This window comes from Anneissia japonica, unplaced genomic scaffold (genome assembly GCF_011630105.1).
Source record: "Anneissia japonica isolate Jap-2015-1 unplaced genomic scaffold, ASM1163010v1 scaffold987_len1640505_cov201, whole genome shotgun sequence".
NCBI classification, from domain to species: Eukaryota; Metazoa; Echinodermata; class Crinoidea; order Comatulida; family Comatulidae; genus Anneissia; species Anneissia japonica.
The window spans coordinates 253,820-279,839 of record NW_022714175.1 but is presented as its reverse complement, the minus strand read 5'-3'; the positions used below and the strand labels follow the sequence as shown (position 1 = coordinate 279,839).

Genomic DNA, 26,020 nt, shown 5'->3' with positions numbered 1-26,020 from the left:
TGTCACACCTTTACTATTCATTTACATACACCATCACCAGCCTCTGAAAAACATTCCAGCATTCAATGTAGGTCGGCTAAGTACTACTCTACTATTGACAAAGTACAGATGAAAACCCATTTACAGTATTTTCTTATAATTGCTGGATTTGACAACAATTTAAAAACATCTTTAGGCTAATCAGAGCTGCATAACAAGTGCCTTCAAATACAATTTTAAGGATACTGTAAAGAACATGTTCTGCCCTAATATTTCACAACTATTTATTTTCAGAAGATCTAGGAATTAAGGCTTCTAAGCTGAAAATTTTCATTAATCTTATGAAAATATGCATGATGTTAATCTGTAAAGTGATGAAGCCTCATAAAAATGAAATAAACAAAAATATGAATAATAATTAAATTTATTGGTTGCGTTTATCGGTTTTCAATTAGATAGTATTTTAAGCTACTTACGTTATATAGTTCTGAGGGTGGTTATAGATATAGTAACTACACCATCATGAGAAAATAACTCAAATTGTTATGCTCTGCCAATTATTTATTCCAGCAATTTTTTTCTTTGCATTTATTATTTCCCCTTTTTTGGTTGGTCGTAATTTGTGAGGTCTTACCACGAAATGAGACACAGCATTGGTGAAATCATATTGAGATATTCAACAAAATAGGTCAAAGTCAATTTTTTTACAAAATTTTGAATTTAATGTGTCTTAATAATTTGATACTTATATTTAATGATTGTATACTTTTTAATTGAATTTTCTTACTAAAACAGTGTACTTCATGCATGTTCTGTAATTCTAGTCATTGTTTGTACTAGGTTAATTTATCTTTGAGGCCGATTTTCTCAAAATCTGGTTCTCATATACCTAAAGTTTAAATGCTCACATCTTTGGATCACCTTATGATAGGGAAGTCATTAAAAGATCAAATTAAATCTTATAATGTGATCTACCCAAATAATATAAACTAATTTTTAATTCTCCAACCATGAGACCAATTTTGTAGTGAGCCCTGATAAATGAAAGCCTTGGTCCCAGTACCTATATTAATAATATCAGATAAGACATCTATGCACTTCACACTATTATATGTATGTACTATATTTAGCAATTATTTTCTCTGCATTTAGTTTGTCCTTTTTTTGATTGGTTGTAATATGTATTCAATGTATTTTATTTTATATTTCCCTCTGAGGTATAGGTGTTTGCCTATATGTAGCCATGGCCCCAGCACCTATATTGATAATATTTAATAATATCAGCTATATATTGCGCATGATTCTAAGGCATCTTAGCGCTTCATATTATTACCCATCATTGGATCACACCTACAGAACACATCCAACTCCCTGAGGAATATTTCAAAATGCTGCAGCTAGCAATTAACAGAGCATTGGCCTTTGAACCTACCAGGTACCCACTTACAGTTACTGGGTAAAAAGTGTGACAAAATTGGATAAAGCACCTTGTCCAAAAACACAAGTGAATATATTTAGATTCGAACACCAGATCTTTTGATTGTAAGCCTAACATCCCCTTAGATATACCATTTTAATAGGATTTGATCCCACAACCAAATGACTTGAAGGCAAGCATATTAATCACCATATTATAGCTACAAAATATTAAAATACTTTTAGCAGAAACATTTTATGAAATTGGAATACTGTAAAATTATTATTATTAGGTAAATATGGGTATTAAATTAGCTCATATCCAGAATAAGAAACATATCGTATGTGATATATTGTTTTTAGTTATTACCCTATGTATCATATTTTATGTTTATTATATGATTATTATGGCTTGTGACTTGGGCTGTGTTCATATATGATTTTTATTGGTGATAATCTCCTGTTTGATTGTTGCTCGGGGTGTCAAATGTATGGCCGTTCTTATTTGTAAATCGTTACCACCTTTTTGAACCGAAGTTACCTTATAAGTGCCTGGGTGTTTTAAGTTAATTTTTCCCTCCATTTAAAAGAAGAGCCTTTATAACAATGAAAGCGTTTCTATATAATTATAAATATATATTAGTGTCAGTACGCCCAGCAATCAAAGAGGTGTATAAACTATTTTTGGAAAGTCGATTTTGAAATTAACAGGATTAATAACAGTAGTATGCCTACATGTGAAGTTTTATTGCTAAAATTGTAGTGTTAAGTTTTTAGAGGATTTCCAAACAAATTCCGATTTAGGGCACAATTTTAATCGGGTTAGCGATAATGGTTATTGCCTAAACCATATTATTTATACAGGCCCTTCATATAGATACACAGTGCCTCAAACTATGCAAAATAATATTACTACAGTATCTATTTTTGACTGAAACATCCAACAGTTTTAAACAGGTATTACAGAATAAGCTTAAATATAAACAAGTTTATGTTAAATATGAATCTGAATAATAATAAATTTTAGACCTATAAATAAAAAATTAAGATATATAGAAAAAATGCATATGCATTACTCTAATTATTATAAACCATGGAAAAATATTGGCATAAATTTTAGTTTTATGCAAAAGAATTTAAAAAAAAAGAACTACAGACTATTTCTCATAGGAGATTACCATTTTCTCGACAAATTCTTAGTTACTAGGCAAATTCAGAGGTTGTAGATCACATCCGCTGGAATGCTCTCGCTTTTATGTATACTTTATACAGTCAATAAAGTGCGCCTTCTCTAATGAGATTAGTTTTTGTACTTCGCATCTCGCACACTGTGGTCGATAGAGTAGGCCTAAAATGTTTGTATAATTGTCAAAACATCGGTCATAATAATTTTTTTAACAAATTTGAAATAATTCCTATGAAATTTTATATTTCACAAGTGTCAATACTAGCAAAGGAAAATATCATGACGGCTGTTTTATGTGTGATAACAAAACCTAAATCGAGGTAAGGCTAGGCCTAGCCTAGCAGTGTTGGATAGGCTAATATTTCCGGTGCATACTATATTTCTTCGTAGACCTATCGCAAAGTCAAATATAAAAAATTCATCCACATTTTTTTTTTTTCAATCAAATTTCAGTCTTATTTTACATTTTTTTTCATGTTTGGGAATGTCTAAATTCAGGTAAACTAGCATTTATAAATCATTATAACATACATAAAAATCAGATTTTTTTTTTTCTTTTAAATTTTGCTGGGCTTTAAGTAGGCTGATGATGTTTAGGAGAAAAAGCGTGATGAATATGATAATAGCACATTATTATTATTATTATTATTATTATTATTATTATTATTATTATTATTAATATTATTAATATTAGTGTTCATATACACACACCCCATAATTTACAGTACTATTTATTTACAGTAATTGTAAATAGGTTAAATTGGCTTGCTTGCAACAGATTTAATGTTATGTAGGCCCTATATTCTTGTATAATTAATGTATTGTAAAGTCATTTTTATAATCTTATTCAAATGTTGGTGTTTAGGCATAAATTTATTTCTTTTGATGTCTTGTATTTTTTCCCCCATTTGTATTGTAAATTCAGATAATTTACCATATCTATGTTGCCTTCCGCGTGTTTTTATACCAATAAATAAAATGAAATACTGTAAAATAAAATACAACATTATGCACATCGTGGTAGATATGTAGCAGAATACAATAAGAATGACATCATTAATATCTTGTCAATAATCAGTGATATTACTCCGCTGGTTCAGTAACGTTTTTATCGTACCTTTACTTGGTTATTTTCATGGTTCATTACTCACTGCTTGAATGACTCGGTGATCATTCTATTATTGTTAATGATCGAGTGCGAGTGTGTTTACTAGCGTTTCTCTAAATGAGTTCTGATGACGAATTGCTAAGCACAAACACAGATGTAGAAACCTGCCTGAATTAATGCAAATAATGATAAATACATATGATCATAAGTATGTGTTTTAGTATTTGGATATTCTTATAAGCTTTTAAATTAATATCATTATAATATTTAACAATATAATTTATATATTTGTTTTGCTAATAATAAATATATATATTTTACATTCATTTTCAGAATGTTGAAGAACGAAATGTATAATCATTTATTTATTTATTCAACAATATTTTGAGAGGGTGGCTCTAACAGCAATGCTGAATTGAAGAGGCCCCCTTTCACAACAATTCATAATACAAATTAAAATCATAAAATTGCAAGAAAAAAATTAAAATTCTGAAGTTAAAATCCAAAAGTTGCAAAAACAACAAATTGTATTTAAAAACAGGAAACAACAATAAAAAGAAGTCAAAATATAATTGCAAAAAAATATACCTTGCTCTAAAAACAAACTATAAAATATCAGAAGATAAAAAGTTAAAACTAATAAAAAGCAAAGAATTTCTACTATTTATTTAAAAAGGATATAAGTTTGAACTTAAAACAATTTAAGGAAACATTAAAATCAAGAAAAGATAATGGTACTGGGATGGGAAAACTAGGCCTATTTTTTTTTTCTTTTGGTCCAACTGCCCGACGAGCTTTAGCCGATGGGGGGAGCTTGACCAAACTGATTGGGGGCATAAGCCCCTCTGCCTCCCTGTTGGCGCCGCCCCTGAGTAGGCTACTAAAAAAAGTTTTTAACGTGAGTTGGAAATTAGGAATTTAGAGAAATTTGCACATATTATTGTTAAGACAACACAACAATTAAAAAATAATTTATGGGGAAAGTGTGGGAAACCTGCTGTGACCTATAGTAGTCCAGGGTTGCTAGTTTTAGTATACAAGTTAACAGAACTAAGTTAAGTTTAGTATTAACAGAATATTTCTGCCCTATCACAGACTTGGAAAAGTGTCTTAAAAATGAATAAATTATGTTACCATGGAGTTAGCTTCCCATTTACTGTAAAATCCTCTTGTAGTTTTCAATGTGAAGTTACTGTAGCATTTTCAGTAGGATTTCATACTGAGCTCATGTTGTTTACATGGCTCTTCAGATGCTTCAGGCTAAACATTCTTTCGACTATCAAGCTATAATTATACTCTGGATTCTGATAGTAGTTGCGGTCAAAATTGAAATGGAAGAGGATGCAACTTACATTGCAATATACCATAATGAATATGTGAACATTGTTAATGTTCCATGTATATGCCTTTAATTAAAAAATGATGTCTATGCTTTATTTTTTAAATCAACATGACAAAAAAAATAATCTAAAAATCTAAAATGCCTAGAATTTTGTTGATAGGTCAAATTCATAAATAACTCTATAAATATATATGTACAATAACCCTAATCAGAAACAAGAAAACAGTATAATAAAAGGCTACAAACATTTATGATAAGACAATTTTTATTAGATTCTGATGTGTCATACAAAAATAAGGGTAAATGCTTATGGAACAGAAAAGTACAGTTACCGCCATAAAGTGTTTTGTTCGCCAACATTTATGAAATATTTAAAAGCTTTATTATTATTGTCTCAGATGTCCTGCCTCATAATCATTTGTTTTTAAGTTTTAAGTTTCACAATTAATTGTGTTGCTATTGTGGAAGTGCTCAAATAATATTAAAATTACTTTGAAGCAGTAGGATTATTTGCCAAAAATCATGTTTGTTTATTGATAGGTATATTTATACTGGTAATCATAATCATATACTAGAAAACATTTGTATGGACAGTCATTTTAATGTTGTTCAACATCTGATACATATATATACTGTCTCTTATACACATCTATCGTTACCACCTTTTTGAACCGAAGTTACCTTATAAGTGCCTGGGTGTTTTAAGTTAATTTTTCCCTCCATTTAAAAGAAGAGCCTTTATAACAATGAAAGCGTTTCTATATAATTATAAATATATATTAGTGTCAGTACGCCCAGCAATCAAAGAGGTGTATAAGATATATAAGAAGAGTAAAAACATGGTATACAGTGGCATACCGCAGTGCGTTTATTTCGGTGATCGTATGATATGGTGAGAGAAGGTTTTGTAATCAGTCACATTTATTAGTAATTGAGAGTAATCCCATCATGGGAGCAATGTGTGGAGATATGTAAACTCAGTGTGTTGGAACAGGCCTTGATTAGGCTGCTGTTGAACACCCGTTGTCATTTTAGCCAATAAACACTCATCAACCTCAGCCAACACGCTTGCTTTGTATTACTTCAATTTCGACTATTGATTAACAGAACGTGGAATGTAAAAAAACACAAGATGAGGAACACCGAAGCTGGATGTTGAAACAAATAAGCTGTCTTGTCCCCAGGGTAACAATGTCAGCAAGGTGCACCATGGGATATGAAATTTGAACTGGTCTATCGAGTTACTCACCTGTTCACAGCTGCCCAGGCATGGGGACAGTGTAACATAAGTTGATCGTGCTATAGCTCGCAGCTGGCCCCCAAGTCTTAGGTTTGCAGAAGAGCAAAAAGGCTGCATACATACTAGCATTGATTGTTTTCTTCCCTTTGACGATACAAACGTCGGCACGTTGGGTGGACCAAGTATGTGGGTGGACCAACTGTGTGACGTCATTGATGGCAAACGTTGCCTAATATCAATATACACAGTTGACACTTGATGGTGAAATAAAACATATACATTACTGTCTGTTAAACTAATACACTTGAACATTAAAATTCAATATTTGAAGTGCACTGTATATATTAAGTTAGCTATCAATGGCAACATATTTTACTTACCAATTAAGAGAAATTTATGATATTCCCAATTTTTGTAATAAAAAGCAAAAAAAACCCAAAAAAACAACTGTTTTGATCGGCTGATGTAATTAGGTGAAGACAATGCAACAAGGAACACGCAATGGATCGTTTCCAATTTCGAAAATCCACCCTGTCTGCCATCGACAATCAACAGATGGCATTGCGTCATCAAGCACTCACCCAAAATTGAAGATGGCATCGTTGGCTGATGGTCGTATGACCATTGTATGAGGCTGTGTTCGCCTACTTAGTTCCTATTGCTGCTGCAGCAAAAAAATAAAACTTACCAAATCAGTAGACAGTCAATCCTTCACACTGACCAGCTATAGATTTCACAGATGTCATTGACTGACCAGCTATAGATTTCAGATGTCATTATGATGTGGCCATCTAATTTGGAAAGAAATATACAATAATAATTAATATAAACATATAGGTTTCTTTGATGATTGGTATTTGTATATAAAGTATATTTAGATTTAAGTAGGCTACTGGTCGAGATGGCCTTTAAAAACACCTCAGTTTGAAAACAAAAATTCTCGCCAGTTAACAGACACAACTATTCGTTTATTCATAATGTTTGCCAGGGTAGCCCAATCAGGAAATAGACTGGTCTTTCTTGGGGAACTGCGTAACTCTTAAGTTAAAACTTGATATAAAAACAAGCACTAAAAAAAAGCCAAAAGAAATATAGATATATATTTCAAACAACATATCCACTAATCATTAATTTCCTTTAGGCATCTAGATTAATAGCCTAATTCTGTACATCTAAAGTTCCATTTTGTCTAGCAACAAAGATTGCATAATGCTTCTAGAGATTCTGTTAAAATTTGAATTCATTAGGTGCGTTCATGAGTTAATGTCATTTGAATGATTTATATCCACAATTTCGTTTCATAGCATGGTTTTCATTAACATTAAGTAACACACTGTACAGTGTGGGAAGGTTCTGTTTAATATATTTTATCACCGGATCACTTGTGGAGGCTGAGTGATGACTACATATAAATTTTATGCTGGTCATGTTCCATGGTATTTAACTATGATCACAACTTTATGATGATCATCACTATATGATCATTACTGATAAGTGTTTGTGATCAGATAACATAGGTCTGATCAAGTTGACAGAGTGATTGTTATCAAATGATCTTAATCACATTAAATTATGTTAATTATTACCCAAGTAATCATATGGCATTACTGATCATTATAAAATCATCAATCAAAAGACCATAATTACATTAAATTATGTTCATCAAAAGCTATATGGTCACATTAAACACAGATTTATTTGTTTGTTATAAGTTCAGCATATACAGGAAACAATAATAAAGACAAAACAATGAAGTACAAAAAGGCAGGTTAGTGGCATGCCAAGAAAGAATAATGGGCTAAGGAGCCCCAACACCAGATGATACTAAAACAGGTTATGTTTTCTATTATGGTGATATTAATATCACAGGTCCTGATATTCCAGATTTTTATTTCAATACAATTGATCCTTTTAGAAAAATGTGCTAACTTATTATTATTATTATTATTATTAGGCTATCATTTTTCATGTTGTTTATAATACTTATATATACTTATTATTACACAGGTGTGAATGATATTAATAACCGGCTGCTAACATCAAAGGATTGACTGCTGAAATAGAAAAAATGTGGAAATACATTATTTACTACCATAGATTAACCGAGTCATCTACAAGTTGAACTTGTGTCCTGAGATTGTCATCGGAAGAATTATTACATCAAGCTACAGACCACCATGATAAAGGAGTATTACAGAATATACCCATCAGAAAAGATGCCATACGGAGGACACCAACACCACAGGTATGCCATAATAATTTTTTTTTAAACCCAAGGGTTGACATCTTTGGCAGTGTCCATGCAGTGCGTATGACTCAACTAATGTGGAATATGGTTCAGTACCATGGAAGAGATGCCATCTCGCCAAAGGAACACCACCTTTAAAGAAAAACTATTATGGAAGAGATAGCAATTTGAGACGCCGCACATCGTGGAAGAAACTCCGTCTAGGAAGATATGCCATCTTGGAAGAGACGCAATCTTGGAAGCAACGCCATCTTCAGGAAATAACCACCACCTCCTCATTGGATCTTAGAAGTTGTAGAGATTGATCAGAGGTCACCCTAAGTTTAACAATCAGAGAGGTATGCGAGACCAGGAATTTTTTTTTCAGTACGATTGAATTTTAGCTTCCAAGATTTATTGTGTTATCGAACAAATTATAACTCTGCTCACGTCATCTTTATTTCCACTCATCATAAATATTCACTGGATTTAGCATTCAGTAATTACACATATTTTTTGGATGTCTTATTTATGACATTTGAAGTGTAACAATTCCTTTCAACCCATCCCTTCTTGATTTTTATTATTGTAATTTAAGAAATTTGATTTATATAATGTCATTGGATCGTGGTAAATTTTCGATTGTGATATTCAAATGTAAATTAAATTCATCCATTAAGTGCAATATTTGATTCTAATGTTGATTGTTATGTGGCACCAATATTTGCAGCCCTCACCAGTCTGTGGATAAATAATAATAATTCTGGATTTATATAGCGCCTCACGTTCATAATCCGCCACTGAGGGGGCTATAGCTGATGACGAAAGTGAAATTATAAACACTTAGCAAAGTCCGATAGCTTTTTGCGTCAGGAGAAATAATACAAATGATTTTTTTTGTCCTACTTTATGTGTTATTGTACTGAATGCTCGAAACGTTCCCAAATACTTGCAAAAAACAATCTTAACCATCAAAGCTTAATACATCCTGCATTATAATATTTGCTACCTATACTTCTGTTTCTAGTTTTATTTCTTTTCCTCCTATTTTTTAAAATGTTAGGTCAGGTGTCTTAACAATTACTTTTTAATCCATCAAACTGTAGTTCTCTTACCTTACTCACGCGAATAAGCGCCCCACCTAACATGAACATTTCGGTCGGCCAGAAACCAACACAGTGTGTGCCCGGCTTACCATACCTACCATATCGTGGTATACAAGTCTAAACTTGTAAATAAAAATAACAGTATCAGTTTATTAATAGAATGAATTTCATGTTGACATAAGCAGACTGATAATTAATTTTGTTTGGCATTAGTATTACATTTTTCAAGTTGTGTAGCTTAGTATTGTTGAGTAGTATGATAAATGTAATGTCCTTATTAATTAAAAATATTAACATTAATTAGAGAAGGTCAGAGCATGTGTAGTAGCTTAGTTTACCAGATTAATTGTTGGTTAACAAATAAGATCCAATTAATTAAAAATTCAGATAAAGGTTATCATGGCTGTGATTAGAGGCTAATTGAATTAATATAAAGTAAATAATTACTATATATATGTCCTATAACTTAATCCGGTAAGTTTTAAGATATTGAATGGAAACGAGCAGTCTCAAAGTTCCCCTGGTAGACTTTATAATTCCATTTAATACCGGGCTCTTGTATTTAGTTGTATACTTAATACCACATTCTACCTCCGCCACAGAGGTTATGCAAACACTAATGAATGGATCATGATAACGTTTTTTGGACCTGTAGATATTGGTCAAAGGAAGAGGGGATAAAATATTTTTGTGAAAAATCAAAAATTCATGGAATGTAAAACAATTTAATACATTAATATAGTGGCCTAGTAGAGGTACTGTATGCACTTTATCAATTGTCTGCTCTAGTTATCTCTGCTAAGGAGGTTATATATTTACTGCTGTCTGTCTGTTAGCACGATTACGCAAAAACTAAGGAACAAATTATCATACAATATAGTGGAATGGTACATAAAAATCTAAATACAAGGTCGAGGTCACAAAAATTTTATTTTTTACCCCTCGAGCATAAAAAATGAAAATAATGGCACTGCCCATAAATGCGTATTGTTTGGTGTTCAGGTACTGTCAGGGCAGAGGTATCACTCTATGGAGTGACTGCACTAGTTAACTAATGTAATAATAATAATAATGATAATAATAAAATCTTTCTTTTACAATGGAAGCTCGTTCACCAAGTTGGTGTTCTTGCATGAGGCCACCTTTTACATATCATGAAAACTTACCTATAAAATGAAAAACTAAACAAGGACTACTTACAAATAATGCAAATAAAAGGAAAATAGAGATGAGAGATCCTTATTCTTTATTATCTTTTAATATTATAAACATCAAAGGGCTTTAAATTAGGCAGTGTTGAAAAATTGCCTTTTAATTGAAAAGAGATTCTCTGAGTATAATCCCACCCCCAAAAACTGGCATAATTTTGTGCTCAGGGAGGGGTGTGGTCTTATACCAGAGAAACAAAGGTAAGGGTCAAATAAAGTTATCAACTTGCCATCATACGTAGATCAAAACAATTTTTTGTCGATTTACGGACATCTACGATAATCCATAAATTGATTTTCATCCAAATTAAGGGTCTACGCAAAGGAGGAACTATATTGTTTATGCTGCTGTTAATTGCTGAGGAAAATATTTTCTCTCGTAAAATTTAATTGAAAGCGATTAGCATACTTAAATAACCATTAAAATATTGAATCTCGTTTTAAGTATATTATAATTCAAGATAAGTAATATATTTTAAAATTTGAAGTATATAGCCTATAGTTGCAAATATACACTTATTTTTCTATAAGAACACTGAGGCTGAAATTGCTTAAAAAATAAGTGCAAAATAAGAAAAAATTGAGGCCAAGGTAGAATGTCAAAATCAAATTTTGCCCTACACCAGTAGGATAATTTTCATAGAGTTACCTTTTTTCGATTTCCAATGATCCATCAGACTTGCGTAGTTTTTAATATTATATTTTGTTTGTACATTTTATGTCTTCTGGAAAATAAATGAATATAATTAAATTGAATGTCAATTGATGTATTTATTTTTAATTTGTATAATTTACTGTATGCTAGTCGAATACAGTAAATTATTAATGTATAAAAAGATTATATCAAGAGAAATATACTAAATAATTTTCTTTGAAAAGTGTATAAAATAAGAACATTTTGAGCATGAAATTTGCAAAGAAATAAGAATGCTTAGTCTTGGCAAACTTTTAATGGTTCTTATTTAAAAAATGTATGTGGGCCTACCACATTAGCTAGTCACAAAATGGAGGTAATACAATGTTTTTACTACATGGAAATCCAATGTCAATAAACTTACCTTTTTAGAATAACTGAATTTGATTGCTGTATCTTTTGTATTAGAAATAAATTCACAGAATTATATACTAACATAATATACTTCCATGTTTCTTATTTAAAGATATAATAATAATAATAATAATAATTGGATACCAGTTTGGTAGATATTAACATGTTTTGAAATACAAGCACATATTCTGGCTGCTTGTCTCAGTTCTCGCGCTTGATTTGTTTAGAATTTTATGTACGCCATTCGCTGAAACATGAAAGATCAATAACTTGGTATTATGCGTAACGGTAGTAAAAGAATTGTAGGCTGTAGGAAAAATCAATAATATTACACTGTTATAAGATGGATGCTGTATGTTAAGGCTTCTGGGTAATTTCAATAGAAAGGATGATGGATGTGTGTGATAAAATAGGACACTAAAACTCCCCCCCCCCACTGCTTGTCCCCACACTTCTAAAACCCAGCAAGGGAAGCTTTACCTCCTTCAAAATTCTACTGATATACTGTCTATGGTAAAATCTGTTAATGCATTTAAATTAAAATTGTAATTGATTACCAAGTGGAACAGTATTTATGCATCTTTTACTTGCCATTCTATCATCCATTTAGCTAATTTAAGTTACACATACAAATAGTTCAAATACTGAATTTTATTATTACATCAGGAGTGTATTTTTAATAATACTGGTATAAAAGGGCTAAAGGCATTGTGAAGATCCTGGTCAGAGTCAGTTCACTGCTCTCTCCCACAACCCCTTTCTTCTATGTAGGCTTATCAAGTTACCAACAGATGCACTGATGTTTATATAAAATACTGAATATTGCTCCGGATAATGAGAGGCAGGTCATGATTTGACGTTTCGATCTATATTGGGTCATATGAGCCAATAAAGGTTGAAAAGTCAAATTTGTTTCACCCCAGTAAAGGTTGAAACATCGAATCATGGCCTCCTGACCCAATAACCATTAAAACGTTAAAATGTTGGCCTCCCTTTTAACTACAGTAGACAAAGTTTCGTTATGAATAGGGTTGTTTTTGGTCGTGAGAAAAAATTCTGTAACCGTGACACAAATTGAACCTAAGACCCAGAAATTTGAAGACGAGCATCTTAAGCACTGTGCTACAGCACCACTCAACTGTGGCATTGAAGTATAATTTCTTTTAAAAACAATAACCACTGATACCATCAGCCTCGTTTTCGTTTATAATTCACTTAAATGAAATTCTTGAGGAAAATTATAAGGCTGTTTGCAGTATGCCAAGAATCTACGAAGACAGATACCTACAGTATACCATAGGTCTATGATCATCTTCAGACATCAAGTAGTGACATAAAGAAAAGTGTACTTCATGCTACATCTAACATTGCAGAGCTGTTGTTCTTTGACTTGTTACTAATTAAATTGTTTTGGAAAAAAAAAATTGATATAAAATACATAAGTATTTTTCAATGATTTTTCTACATATGTTTTACCATGAAATTCCTAAAATTTGTTGAGGAATTTAAGAGTATTTGTAAATATACTTTTAAACATTTTTTTACAAATTAGGCAGTCTTTGTAGATGACAATTGAAAACACAGTGGTATATAATTTAAATATTTATAAGAACATTTTAAATTAGAATATTTTTCACACTCAATTGTCTAGAGGGTTATTCCAGATTTTATATTTTTTGCATATAGATATATATGGTGGTTGCTCTAATTATAATAGAAGAAGACAACATATACATTTAACATTCTTCTTAAACCAGAGTTAAGAATTTCTTAAATCAGATATCTGCCAATGTTTAGAAAAAATACCCACAATTCATGATGCATCGCAAGATCTAAAAGCAGAGGCATTTAGATCCTGTGATGCTTAACTACTGCAAGTGCTCATATCTGATTGGTTGAGGATTATTTCAATCTTAACCAGAGAAATTAATGCTTATTCAATTCTTTTGAATTTAATTAATCAGTATGGGTTTGTCTAAATGGGGACTGAAAAGTACATTGTAGTAAGTTTGGATACTATATGTCTGCAGTCTAGATGTTTGCCTTATTACTATGTATTCGTTTGCAATCCATGTGATGAACAAGATGATAAATCTATTTTTAAGTGCTTTCACATAAAAGTATATTCTGTTGTCTTTTTTTCTTGTCTCATTATCAATCATCAATAAATATAAGATTATTTTTTTGTAAATACGTTGTTTTCTCATACAGAACCAAAATTACTATAACATTTTTCATTTCACCCCCAGCGGTGGCACTGGAAATTTGCTGACAGGGAGTCCGACATGTCTGACGGGGGTCCAGGAATAAAATATGCCTGGTAGAGTTCATGGGGAAAGTTTTTATGACTTAGTATGGACCTCCTCCCCCCACCCCCATTTGTGCTTTTAGGCCACAACATTAGTGATTAGCAATTATAATAATGTTATTTGAATAGGCAAATTATCATTTTATAAATTTTTGATCCGACGACCATATTGTGGCGTCGGGCAACGGGGGTCTAGGCCTATCCTCTGCAGGGCGGATGCCCCTGCTGGTGCCACCACTGCCCACCCCAACAATTAAATAAAAGCCGGACACCTAATGTTCACAATATTGAGTCAGTCAGGCTTGAACAAAACAATGTTTCATTATAGGCTAATGTACAGTGAATAAAGGTTTTGTTATCACTGACATATTATATATTATTACACATCATATACTGTAAATACGTTTAATATAACATCTATTCTAATTTTTCATTTAGTAATTTAAAAGAATTACCATTCAATTTTCTTTCAAATTTTGTTCACCATTTAGATTTTGAACTGTTCGTCAAAGTGGAAAAATAATGCAGTGCAGTGTTAGCATGTTGAGATGGTAAGTTCACACATTTTCATAATAAATTTACTTGATTAACTGTCAGGTTGTTGAATATGATACTGAGGTCGATTTCACCATGAAAGAAATACTGTAATTTAGTCATCATAAATTCATTAATTGAAATGACAAGAAAACAATTAGTTATGATTAAGATTGATGTAGGCGGCTGAGACGCATAATTGTTTTGAACCTAAACAAAAATAATCTTTAATTACAACTGATTGTAGAGCGTAAGCTATTGATGCAGTATTGTGTACACATATAGTATACAAGATGAAACTGATTCCAGCAAAAAATAGCACTATCGAAGCAAGGGGGAGCAGGAGGTCTGTGCCCCACAGCCTGGGCTCCGCAGGGCCCCAGAGACAAAAAAAATTATATTCAACGTTAGTATGGAAAACAAAATTTTGATCTACTGTCTTATCTCGAACTACATGATTTGCCAGACCACCTGCCCCTGGACCCCGCTTTTGTCGCCCTGAACAAGTGTTTGATTACGGCACAGATATTGTATATAGTACTAATTAATTATGATATTGTAATGGTAATAAAGTAAGACAAGAATTATTGAATGAAGTGAATTAATTTAGTTAGAATGTCTGCCTATCCAATTCTGTGTGAATATATTCATGAAAGAATTCGAAATATTATTGAGATGATGATGATGCGACTGGAATATCAGACTATTAACTATTATTGGTAACATGATAATATCTAATGCATAATATGATGATGGAGGGGGTGTCTTATATTTGAAGTATAAATGAAGAGGAATTTGTTTTTGTATATCAGTGAAAATGGATGGTAATGATTATGAAAATGAGGTGATTGAGATGGTGGTGATGTTGTAATAGGTGATGTAATAGTGATGTAAAGATGTGATGTTGGTTGGGATTATGATGTTAAAACAAGAAAAGGAAAAGAATTTTTAAAAAGTGATTAGGAGTATTAGTAAGATGATGATGATGATGCCATTGGTGATGATGATGATAATGATATTGAGTTATTGAAGTAAATGTTCATGATGTCTTTATATGCATACTACACCCTAAAACAATTCTGAAGTTTGTTTCAGTGCATCTCTTGTAAATTTTTCCAATTATTATTGTAATCAAAATGCTGATGGTATTGATGGTGGCAGTAATGAGATGATTAGTAAAAATGATAATGATTAAAATATTGATGAATTCTTGTGAACTTCAATTCAGTGGAGTCCCTTCTAGGTTTTTCCAATCATTATTATAATCTCAAACATGAACAACTGATTGTTTCTTGTCTATACAAAAATGCTGATGGCTAATATCTACTACATTAAATAGAAAAATAGGTATTTATAATTCATAATAATTTTGTATCTAATTTAGGCATGTGTCTGGTAATTGTAGCTATTTGGTGTAAAGATGTAGGAGACTATAATACTTCCTACGTTAAGTCTAAGTTTATTGTATGAAGTGCTATTTGTTCTCCCAAGTTAAACGAAATCCACATTGCCAGTCCCTAATGCAACATACTGCCATAATCTTGGCGCTGGTACAAATGGCACAACTCTCCTATGGTGCTTGTGGTGGAACAAGTGTCTCCTTGGACAAAGTACTATAAACCATAGGCACAGTATACACAATTTGGCTCATGTGCACTTTAAAGAACCCAGGACTTGCACCTTTCGAGACAAGTAGGGGTTACCCCGCTGTACTGGTTCATACAGCCCCCTGTTGTGACCAGACGAGTGGGTAGCTCACACACAAAGATTTCTGTATAAAGCACTATATAATTGAAACTTATTACATTATATTTTACATCAGACAGCCAAGCATAATGGATAAAAATAAATGGAATAAACAAAATAAATAGGATTAAATGACAAATGAAATATACAGTAAGATGAAACAAATTTATACGAAAATAATTTTGTAAATTCTTAAAGTAAGAAACCTATGGTGTGTTTTGGGATTTGAACCAAAACTCATTGGAGCTTTTCAATTACTTAGTGATCTTCAAAGTGTGAAAAAGTTCAACTTTAACTTCAAGTTCAACTTTATTTAACCATGGAGTCACAGATCAGCACAGGGTTGTTCATCCCTGGGTAAGATTTAGGTAGGGTGTAATGAATCCTCTTAGAAAATGAAAACAAATTAAAGTCAAATTTCCACAAAACACCTGGTAGAATTTTGCAAGCTACTACTTTTACTGAGCAGTTTTTTTTGTTTTTTTTAAAGCAAATATAAAGAAAACGCCAAATATATGAATGTAGAATATTAGTGTGAATAAATTGCAGTTAGTAATAGTTTTGAAAACAAACAGTAGAAAGTGGGTTTTCAGGAATTAGGGTTTGACTATGTTTGCAATCTAGATGTTTTTTTATGGACTTGCTTTTTCAAGGAGAGGTGGTCTGACATCACAAGTGAAAGCAGAGAATTTTAAATACATACGATGAGTATTACATCTGTGTTAAGTCACTATTGAGAATAATTCATAGTGTAAGCTGAAAAAATTGCTAATTTTGAAAACTAGCCTGGCCTCATCACCTAATTATAGTAATCCCCTGTTTTAAAATACTACAAACAGTAGTCTGTATTAGAATCACTGAACCATGCAATTTGGCGTTAAGGTCAAAAAACTTAATTAAAGAGAATGATTGCAGGACGTGGAGAAACAGATATTATTAAGTAGAAATACTTCCCTTGGAATCGGAAAAGGAATTGCTAGAGAAGAGAGTTAAAATGTAACGGAAGAAAGCACTGTGCGAGTGAATTGCCTCCAGAAATATTTTGAGCGCTGCGATGTGTGCTCATGCATTATTTATGTGTTTGTATGCATTTGATGATGAAATAGTTCAGTATTTAATCCAATTTTGGCTTTAAAGTGTTATTATTTATGTGATATTGATAGAGCCTTCTGGAAATATCTTGAGCTGGAGATGCAGGTGTAGAAGTAAAATTCTAGCGAACGTAACTCCATCACAGCTAGAAAATTTAAAATAGAAAAACTGTAGAACCCCATAGTGATTCCTGTTTTTTTGTCTGAGCTTAACAATGTTTACTATATTTATTATTATAAGTCACTAGTTTGATTTCAAATAAATATTATATGCAACTGTTAATTATAAATGTCTCTTTTTTCTGTTGGCATACAAATCAAGATATTCATGTAGTTATGTAGCCATACCTATCAAATGCTACCTATTATTATGGGATAACAATGTGTTGTGTAGTTTGTGCAGTTCAGTATATGAATGTTTGTACCAAATTAACATATTGGAGTAGTGTAGAACTATATTTCCAAGGCTGAATTTTTTGAGGTAAAATATAAATGTAAATGTTGTTTTATGATCTAGATTTTCAAAACACAGCCATTTTACTGCCAGTAAAAAAAGATTCGCCAGTGGAAAGAAAAATTAAATCCGGGTTATTGGTATTCTATGATAAAGGTTAAAACTCACATCTTTAAATCTTCAGCACTTTTCACAATAAAAATCGTCTCACAGTACATTGAAAACCACTCAACATAGTTTAGTCTGCACGGTTTGGTGCAGCGTTGCTTTTCTGCTTCTCAACCTTGAGGTGGGAGGTTCAATCCCTTGCTGTGAGTTTTGCTTGTGTCAGTAGACAAGGTACTTTACCTATGGTTGTCTCTCTCCACGGACGAGTATGTACAATTGGTTACCTGGTAGGTTTAAACACAAAATTACTGCTGCAACGTTATAGAATTTGCCCCCTGGAGCTGAGTGTGTATATGTTCTATATGTGCTTGATCCACTGACTGGCTGTAATATGTGAAGCGCTTAAAGGCTTTGTTGTTAAGAGGCGCTATATAAGTCTAAAAAATTACATTATTACGAAAAACTGTAGAGTTATATTGTATAAACAGAAATTGCACAATCGAAATGCAAAGGGGAGGAATGTGCGATTGAGATGGCAACAACATCACTGCCATATATACAATTCAAAACAACAGGTTGCTAACGACCCACAAGCTTTTGCCAAAACTTTTAGCTTTTCCGCCAAATGCCAAGCTTATAATAGTTTTATACCAAACATAGCTCATTGTTGGTATGACCCCTATTTTAAAGAGACCAAAAATAAAAGCATACCAAGCCACTGAGCCAGAGGTATCGTTTCAAATTGTGTAGCTAAATTTTGATGTCAACAACTGGTACACAAAATCTCAATTTGAAATGTCAATATGTCTGTCTGTCAGTTCACACTCCCTTCTGGGTAAGTGATGACGTATTTTGAGCGTGACTGAAATACCAGGATTTTTTGGGTGTAGAAACTAATTAGAAATGCTGTCAGAGAATATAACTAAATGATTATCCATAGTGTTAGAAACACGACATAAATTTATAGGAGAACTTAGAACCTGTTTTGTAGGCAGGGGAGCATAATTCAATTTCATATTTGGCAACAGACAAGCCAAATCAGTGAGTTACTCCTCCCAAATTTTGTTTCAGAGATAATGGCCAAAATATGTTAGATTGCCAAAATTTTTGAAATCTATTTTATTGGACATCTATACATCATAATATGTTGTTATATTTGTTGGTTTTTTTTCACGTTAAAACAACATTTTATAACGATTTGTTGATGGTCTGTGCATGAGAATTGTCCAAAATCGTAAACTTTGACGGCTGATTTCTCACATAACAGCAGTACGTGTAAACTCCTGTAACTTTATAACGAAGTATCGGATTTAAATGATTCTTTTAGCATTTTATAACTTTCATTTTATGATAAAACACTGTATTAATTACTAAAAATTGATTTTTTACAAGGATTTACTGGTTTGGCTTGTCTTTGCCACATGTAATGCACAATTTTCCTATCCATGCTAGAAAATTTGGAAAATTATTGTGGCAAGGTAGAAGGAGATGTTGCTCGTATATGCAGTTAATGTTTACATTGTCTCAGCAAATATAGAGTTAATGAAAAGAAGTGACTTAATTTTTGAGGGTACATTTTTTGGTGTATTATTTCAGTGCTTGTGTTTTTTAATCTGCATAGACCAATTAACGTAGCATTATGGTACGTGTAAACTATCCTTCTGTTAATCATAACACTGAATCAATGAACATCATTTGCCCATGGAAAACCAAATTGATTTAGCCTGAATGTATGTCAAGTAGGTAATGTTCTTATTAGCAACATCATCATCATTTTCATGTCAGTAACATCCTCATTAGCATATAATCAAAATAATCATCATCACCATCACCTGCAAAATATATATGTTCATTTGCTGTTGTTAAGATATAAATTATAAAAAATTGTATAAGTTTTTATTCTAAATTTTTGCAATTTTATGTGTAATATGATTATGATAGTTTATTATTATGTACCTTCTAAATCCAATCTTTGAAGTTTTCTATATATTTATTTGTCAATAAATGGTAACTTGGTTGATAGCGTTGATAGTTTTAAGTATTTAGGCATTACTTTTGATAGTTTCTTCACTTGGAACATACACAATGAAAATTTTTGTTTAAAGATTTCTCCACGTATTGGAATTATTCTTTGATTAAGAAGTTTCATTCCTAATTTATCTCTTAAACTTAAACAAAAATTTGATTTAATATTACATTTTCATTTTGCTGTACCTTAAGGAAGAACAATGTAAAAGTTGATTAAGTATCCAGAATAAAGAAAGGTTTCTATCTACACCTTTTGATCATGTATACTGATGTACTCATGGATGCCATTCAGAACCCAAGATATGAAATTGGAAAATGACAAACACCTTTGAAGATAGAATGTGTTGCAAAGATATGTATTCTTGTCTGGAGGAAAAGTGAATGCAGAAATATAGATATTCATGGCAGTGGGGGATGTTACATATTATATCTGCCACATACTGACACCGGAAGGATTAAGCAAAACCCCAACATGATTGAAGAAAGCAATTTAACAAATGACGGCCACATCAAATGTAACAGAATTAACTCCAAACGTCTCTGAGGACTATAGTACATAGCAAAGTTCATCACTTTTGAAGTCACTGTTTCATTAAGAAAGCTACAGTATATAGCTGGATGAGTTGCTGTGGCATTGGAATTATGAAACAGAAGCAGCACTTGAACTGTTCAAAATACTGATTATCGAACCATTACTTCAGTATTTTGACATAATTACCTCAGCCCAGGAGGTATATGTATTCACCTTTGTCTGTCTGTTAGCAGGACCATGCAAAATCTAAGAAATGGATCATCATAAAATTTAGTGGAATGGTACATAATAAGAAAGTAAAGGAATCGCCTATCATGCACAGCCTACATATTGTTCGGAATTCAGGCACAGGGTAGAGGTATGCACTCTGTGGATTATTGTTCAGAACTGATCCATCAAACATAGAGTAAAAGCAGTACCGTTGCAAGGAGAAAACCCAGTTAAAATCCAATATGGGTGTACCATGTGATCACCAACACTAAAGAAAGCGACAATCTTTAATTTCAACCAATACTCCACTTGTGAAAACAAAAAAATATTGGTTTTCTCGCTGTTGCAACACTGGCTACTTCCAATATTTAAGTAAATAATGTAAACGACTTTGTGAAAATTTAGAGTTTTGATGTACATAATCAAATTTTTGATACCCTATATAATGTTTGCATTTGGATGAAAATATGACTTGAAGTAAAGATAATATGAAAATTCTTTTTTATGACAGCCCGGTGAAAGCCTTGCAGCTTTCCCCTGACCATTTGTCTGAAAATTGTTTGGTGAATCTTGATACTAAGTGAGCAAAAATCAGTTGGGACTCAATTCTATTATTATTTATTAATTGTATTTTTTTTTACCCCAGATGAAATTTAAATTTAGGAATTATAGTTGTCTTTTTGAGGGGTGGGTGGTGCCTTCACTTTGGAAATCGTTCCTTGATAAGTTGTTCTCAATATGTCTATAATGTAGATATGATAGAATAATTTGATTGTGCATACAGCAGTAAAGCCAAGGGCCTCCAATCAAAATGTTTTAGGTTCTGGTTTTGAGCAGATCACTTAGCAAGGCACTTATGCATTTTGTTTCTTCATATCATATATCATTTATTTCACCCGTAAAGAAAAGAACAAAAAGTATGACTGATTGGCCGGATTGCCCAAAAGCAGCACATGTCGCTGTTAATGGTTCTTTGATCTTCACCAAAGAGTAAAATGGGTGCCTGGTAGGCTTCACTGCCGATCTGCTGATTACAGGCTGCAACATTAAGGAATAGCCCCCAAGGAGCTGATTATATATGTTTCGTAGGTGATACACATAGCCTTTGCATTACAGTATGTGGTATATAAGGCAAACATTACTGCTTTTCAAGCAAGACCCATACTTGATAAGTAAAACATTAATGAACGCAATATATCTTACAAATATTACAAATGTAACAAGTTAATGCTACAGTCAGCTAAACATATTTAAGATAATGAGGCTTTATACAGTTATGTATACAATAAAACTTGATAGAAAACCAATATAGATGAAGCATGCATTGCACACTGCAATTGCCGGATTTGTTGTAAGGAGGTATTAGCCATTATTTCTATTTATTTGCAATAATTTAAGTTAATAGTCGTTTCTTTGAGCTTCTTGTTGTTCCAGTAGACGGCGAGCTTGTTTGCACATCCGTAATGAAACTTACAATTGTGTTCCGTTGATTAAATTTAAAATGGGATCATAATTGATTGAGACATACAGGCTAGTGACCCCGCTAGGGGAGCTATAGATCAATAGGAAGTGAGCTAACAGACGAACACATTTCTGGTGCCCGGCATTTACAATTCGATCATGATATACACACATTTTTAAATCGTTTACTACAATTTGATTGATGGCTATATTTAAATCCAGATATATTTAACTCACAAAAGTTTTTACTCAGTGTAAAGAAACAATAGGTTTTTGTAATTTAATTTATTTTGAGCAATGTAAGTCTCAGCTGTATGCAAATCATTTGTTGAAAGTAAGTAGTAACTGAACAATTTGTAAGACAATGTGGCTGCTTTATGAAACTTTACGGGAACAAATTAATTACATAAAGGAACCAAAGGAGGAATGGAAAAGCTCGAGTAATTAGCGGTATCTTTATGAATAATTCAAGACATGGTTTAATGAAACACTTGCCAATTACAGAATGAAATGGTGCTCTATGAACTAAGGTACTATGGAGATTAGAAATAGGGAGTTCAATTAATTGGCATGTTTTTTTCCAGAGAGAATAATGTTTTATTATGCAAGTAACTTGCTACTTCTGTTTAGTAAAACCATTAAAATAGTACTATTATAATAGTACTACATACAAAGTGAAGACGTCAGTGGCTTGGTTTCCCCAGCATGCAGTCTACTTTCCTTTCAAATAGATGTGAAGACTTAGGATCTGTCTACCTGGCCGCCTATGGCTTGCATTTTATAAATAAATAAGCCACTTACATAAGACACAAATTTACTATGGTGATTCTTCTTTCTGTAGATCACAGCTGCGAAGTGTTTCCAAGGAACTTGATAGATTTGATTAAAGAATTTTTAATTAGAAACAATTGTAAAAACAATATATAGAAATTTAGTGCCTTTCTATTTTACTCTGAAGTGCAAACTACCAACCATATTGTACTTTAAAGTATTCAAGAGAATTGCAGTATGACTATAAATCTATGATTATTTAAAAATATTTCTAGTCTATTAATTAATTGCTATAAGATAATCTTTTTGTGATACTAAACCATTGTAAACAGCACCCTCTATATTTACAAAAAATGAATTTTGTGAATTAATTTTTTTCATTAGTAAATGAGAAAATATGTCTAATTGAAAAATGTAATCTATGTTTTTATATTTCTAATCTTTTAATATATTTATTAATTAATCTATATCTCTATTTGCAGTCGTGGATGAATATGGAAAAGCCGCAATAATATAAGGTAGTATATATTTTTTCCAAAAAATTGTTATACTTTAATATTTTTGATTTTAATATTATAGGCTATATATTATGCAGTTATACTGTATATGAGGATATATTAAATATATTGGCCTTCTCTATCTCTCAGAAAATTGAAAACTGCAAAAAACTGTGTTAAGGCTTCTTCATACATTCCATTCAAAGCAAAGATCTTGTACAATAGCAAGATAACGCTCTGCGGCTTATGTGTAACAAAATAGAAGCGTCCATTCACGTAGAAAGCAATAGAAAATAATTGTAAATAAGAAAAGGCATCCTAGTTGTTATCATGGAACTTCACAAAGATCATAGATGTCAAAGTTGAAAAGTAAATGTAATTGCGAGAGGGCGCCCTACACTGCATTGGTACAGAATTTGCTCGCAGAATTCACGGAGAATGCTATCTTGTTATAGGATCTTTGATTCATAGCTAAACAGACCAGTTCACGTATAAGATTTACTATTATTTATGTTACATGTGATTATGTTATGTGATTGGTTTTCGATGATGCTGCTGGCATACCCTTGGTGGGTCACTGAATGCTAAAAATAAGTGCTAACTTATGCAACGCCTCCTAAACTGCGTCAGCCAATAGAAAATAGTCAGAGGTGACAGTCAAAGTGTCATGCGCAATTGTTTTTATGAAATCGATAGCCTTATGTTGGGACCGCTTGGTTTGCCTTAGCGTAAGAATGAATGCAAAATGTGAGAAAAGGATACGTTCCTTAATAAAGAAAACACACTTATGAACTTTTTTTTATCAGTTTATTAAACAAATGAAATCTAGGCTTATTGCAATTAACCATAACTCAATGAAATTTTACGAACGATTTCATTTTAATTATGAGAAACATAATTTATAAATTTATTAAACAAATAAAATCTATTGCAAATGAAAATGAATTTAAAACATAACTTAATTACGGTACGATCGTATTTTAATTATGAGAAACATAATGAAAACTTATGAATTTATTCTTAAAAATTTATTCTAAACAAATCAAATCTATTGCGGATGAAAATAAATTAAAAACATAACTTAAGGAAATAATTATTTTAATTATGAGAATCATAATAAAACTTATGAACTTATTTTTACAAATTTATTAAAACAAATAAAATCCATTGCAAATGAAATTAAATTAAAAACATAATCGTGAAAAAGTTACGAACGTTTTATAAATTATGAGAAACAAACGTAATTTACAACTGTTTTAACCTATAATTAAGTAAACAATTTAAAAACCGGCCTAAATAGAAGACGGTTAAAACAATAAACTTTTAAATGCGCTATCGGCGCATCACACAATTAATGCGCTATCGGCGTGTCACACGAACATCACTAAGGATCGTACACGTGGTGTTGTTCTGTGATTGATAGTTGTTATTTGGAGTCAGTCGATGTGTCTCCGATGATTTATTTAACATATTTCGTCAATAAATCATCGCTTTAAACTGGCCGTCCGGTTTTCAGAAGGTAATTTTATTGTTCCGGACTTTAAATTTTGCCGGAATTCGGAATTGGGAGTATTTAATTACGGTAAGAATAGGAATGATTTTGGGACTTTAAAAAACGACCGGTTTTGCGTGAAATCCGGTTTTCTGGGTGGTCGGTATTGGGAGAGTTGACTGTATTTTTTTTTTCTATCTGTTGCTATTTTCATCAACATCATTATCATCATCACTAATTGTCATTTTTCGCAGCTTAACTGTAAAGGTAACTGAAGTAAAATGAATCTAAAATATTGTAATGTGTGTGATAATTATGATTTTACTTCATATTATAGTCCTTCACTGCAGTATTCTCTATTATACATTCTGTATTATTATCATCATCATCTTTAAAAGTTTTAAAATTATTTTAATAAGTGAGCTTTATTTTGGAGTTGCCCTACATTATAGTTTGGTTTAACTTGTTGAAGATATTGTTTAAAATTTACGAATTGATCACTGTGTTATTTTTGGCCTTATCATAATGTGTACATCAAGTACGAACACTGGATGTTGCAATCCTATTGTCAAACTTCTCATATTAGTTTTGGTTGTCAGTAATTTGGTTTTGTATTGGTTTTGCTCTCATAGATTTTTAAAGCCAGGCTCAGGAGGACAACATTTTTTTTTTACGTTGTACAGGTGGAAAAAAGGGTGGTTACGCCCATTTTTCCACCAGTTTTTAAATATTCAAAATCTGTATCTCATTAACTGCTTCCAAGTTTTTTTGTCAAATATGCTTTTTTAGTCTTAGAAAAATCAGTCGTACAACATTAAAAAAAAATATTTTTCCTCCGGAGCCCGGGTTTAAATGTTGTGGTGTGTTTACATATGTTTAGGAATCTACACTGTATTATATTATATGCACATTATTATGTTGTTATTAA

The 26,020-nt window shown here is 31.9% G+C and overlaps 1 protein-coding gene and 1 long non-coding RNA gene across 3 annotated transcripts in view; one reads left to right on the top strand and one right to left on the bottom strand.

Moving 5' to 3' along the window:
- The window catches only part of LOC117108943, a 12,058-nt gene extending 516 nt beyond the window's left edge, over window positions 1–11,542 (bottom strand). Inside the window, exons 1-3 of one of the 2 annotated variants that reach the window (XR_004445437.1) lie at window positions 11,462–11,542; window positions 6,960–7,062; window positions 5,884–6,525 (exon numbers count right to left, since the gene is read on the bottom strand). Coding sequence is in view for 1 of the 2 variants with exons in the window: in XM_033251131.1 (XP_033107022.1) it covers window positions 6,281–6,525; window positions 6,853–6,871 (264 nt within the window). In the remaining variant the exon portion in view is untranslated. Of the gene's footprint in view, window positions 1–5,883; window positions 6,526–6,852; window positions 7,063–11,461 lie in introns of those variants that run through there. The other variant, XM_033251131.1, reaches the window with a different exon arrangement.
- Window positions 1–26,020, top strand: part of LOC117108944 — a 73,459-nt gene that overhangs the window by 36,762 nt on the left and 10,677 nt on the right. Inside the window, exons 3-5 of the long non-coding RNA XR_004445438.1 lie at window positions 8,279–8,857; window positions 14,660–14,719; window positions 23,586–23,621. This is a non-coding gene — a long non-coding RNA (uncharacterized LOC117108944). The remainder of the gene's footprint in view (window positions 1–8,278; window positions 8,858–14,659; window positions 14,720–23,585; window positions 23,622–26,020) is intronic.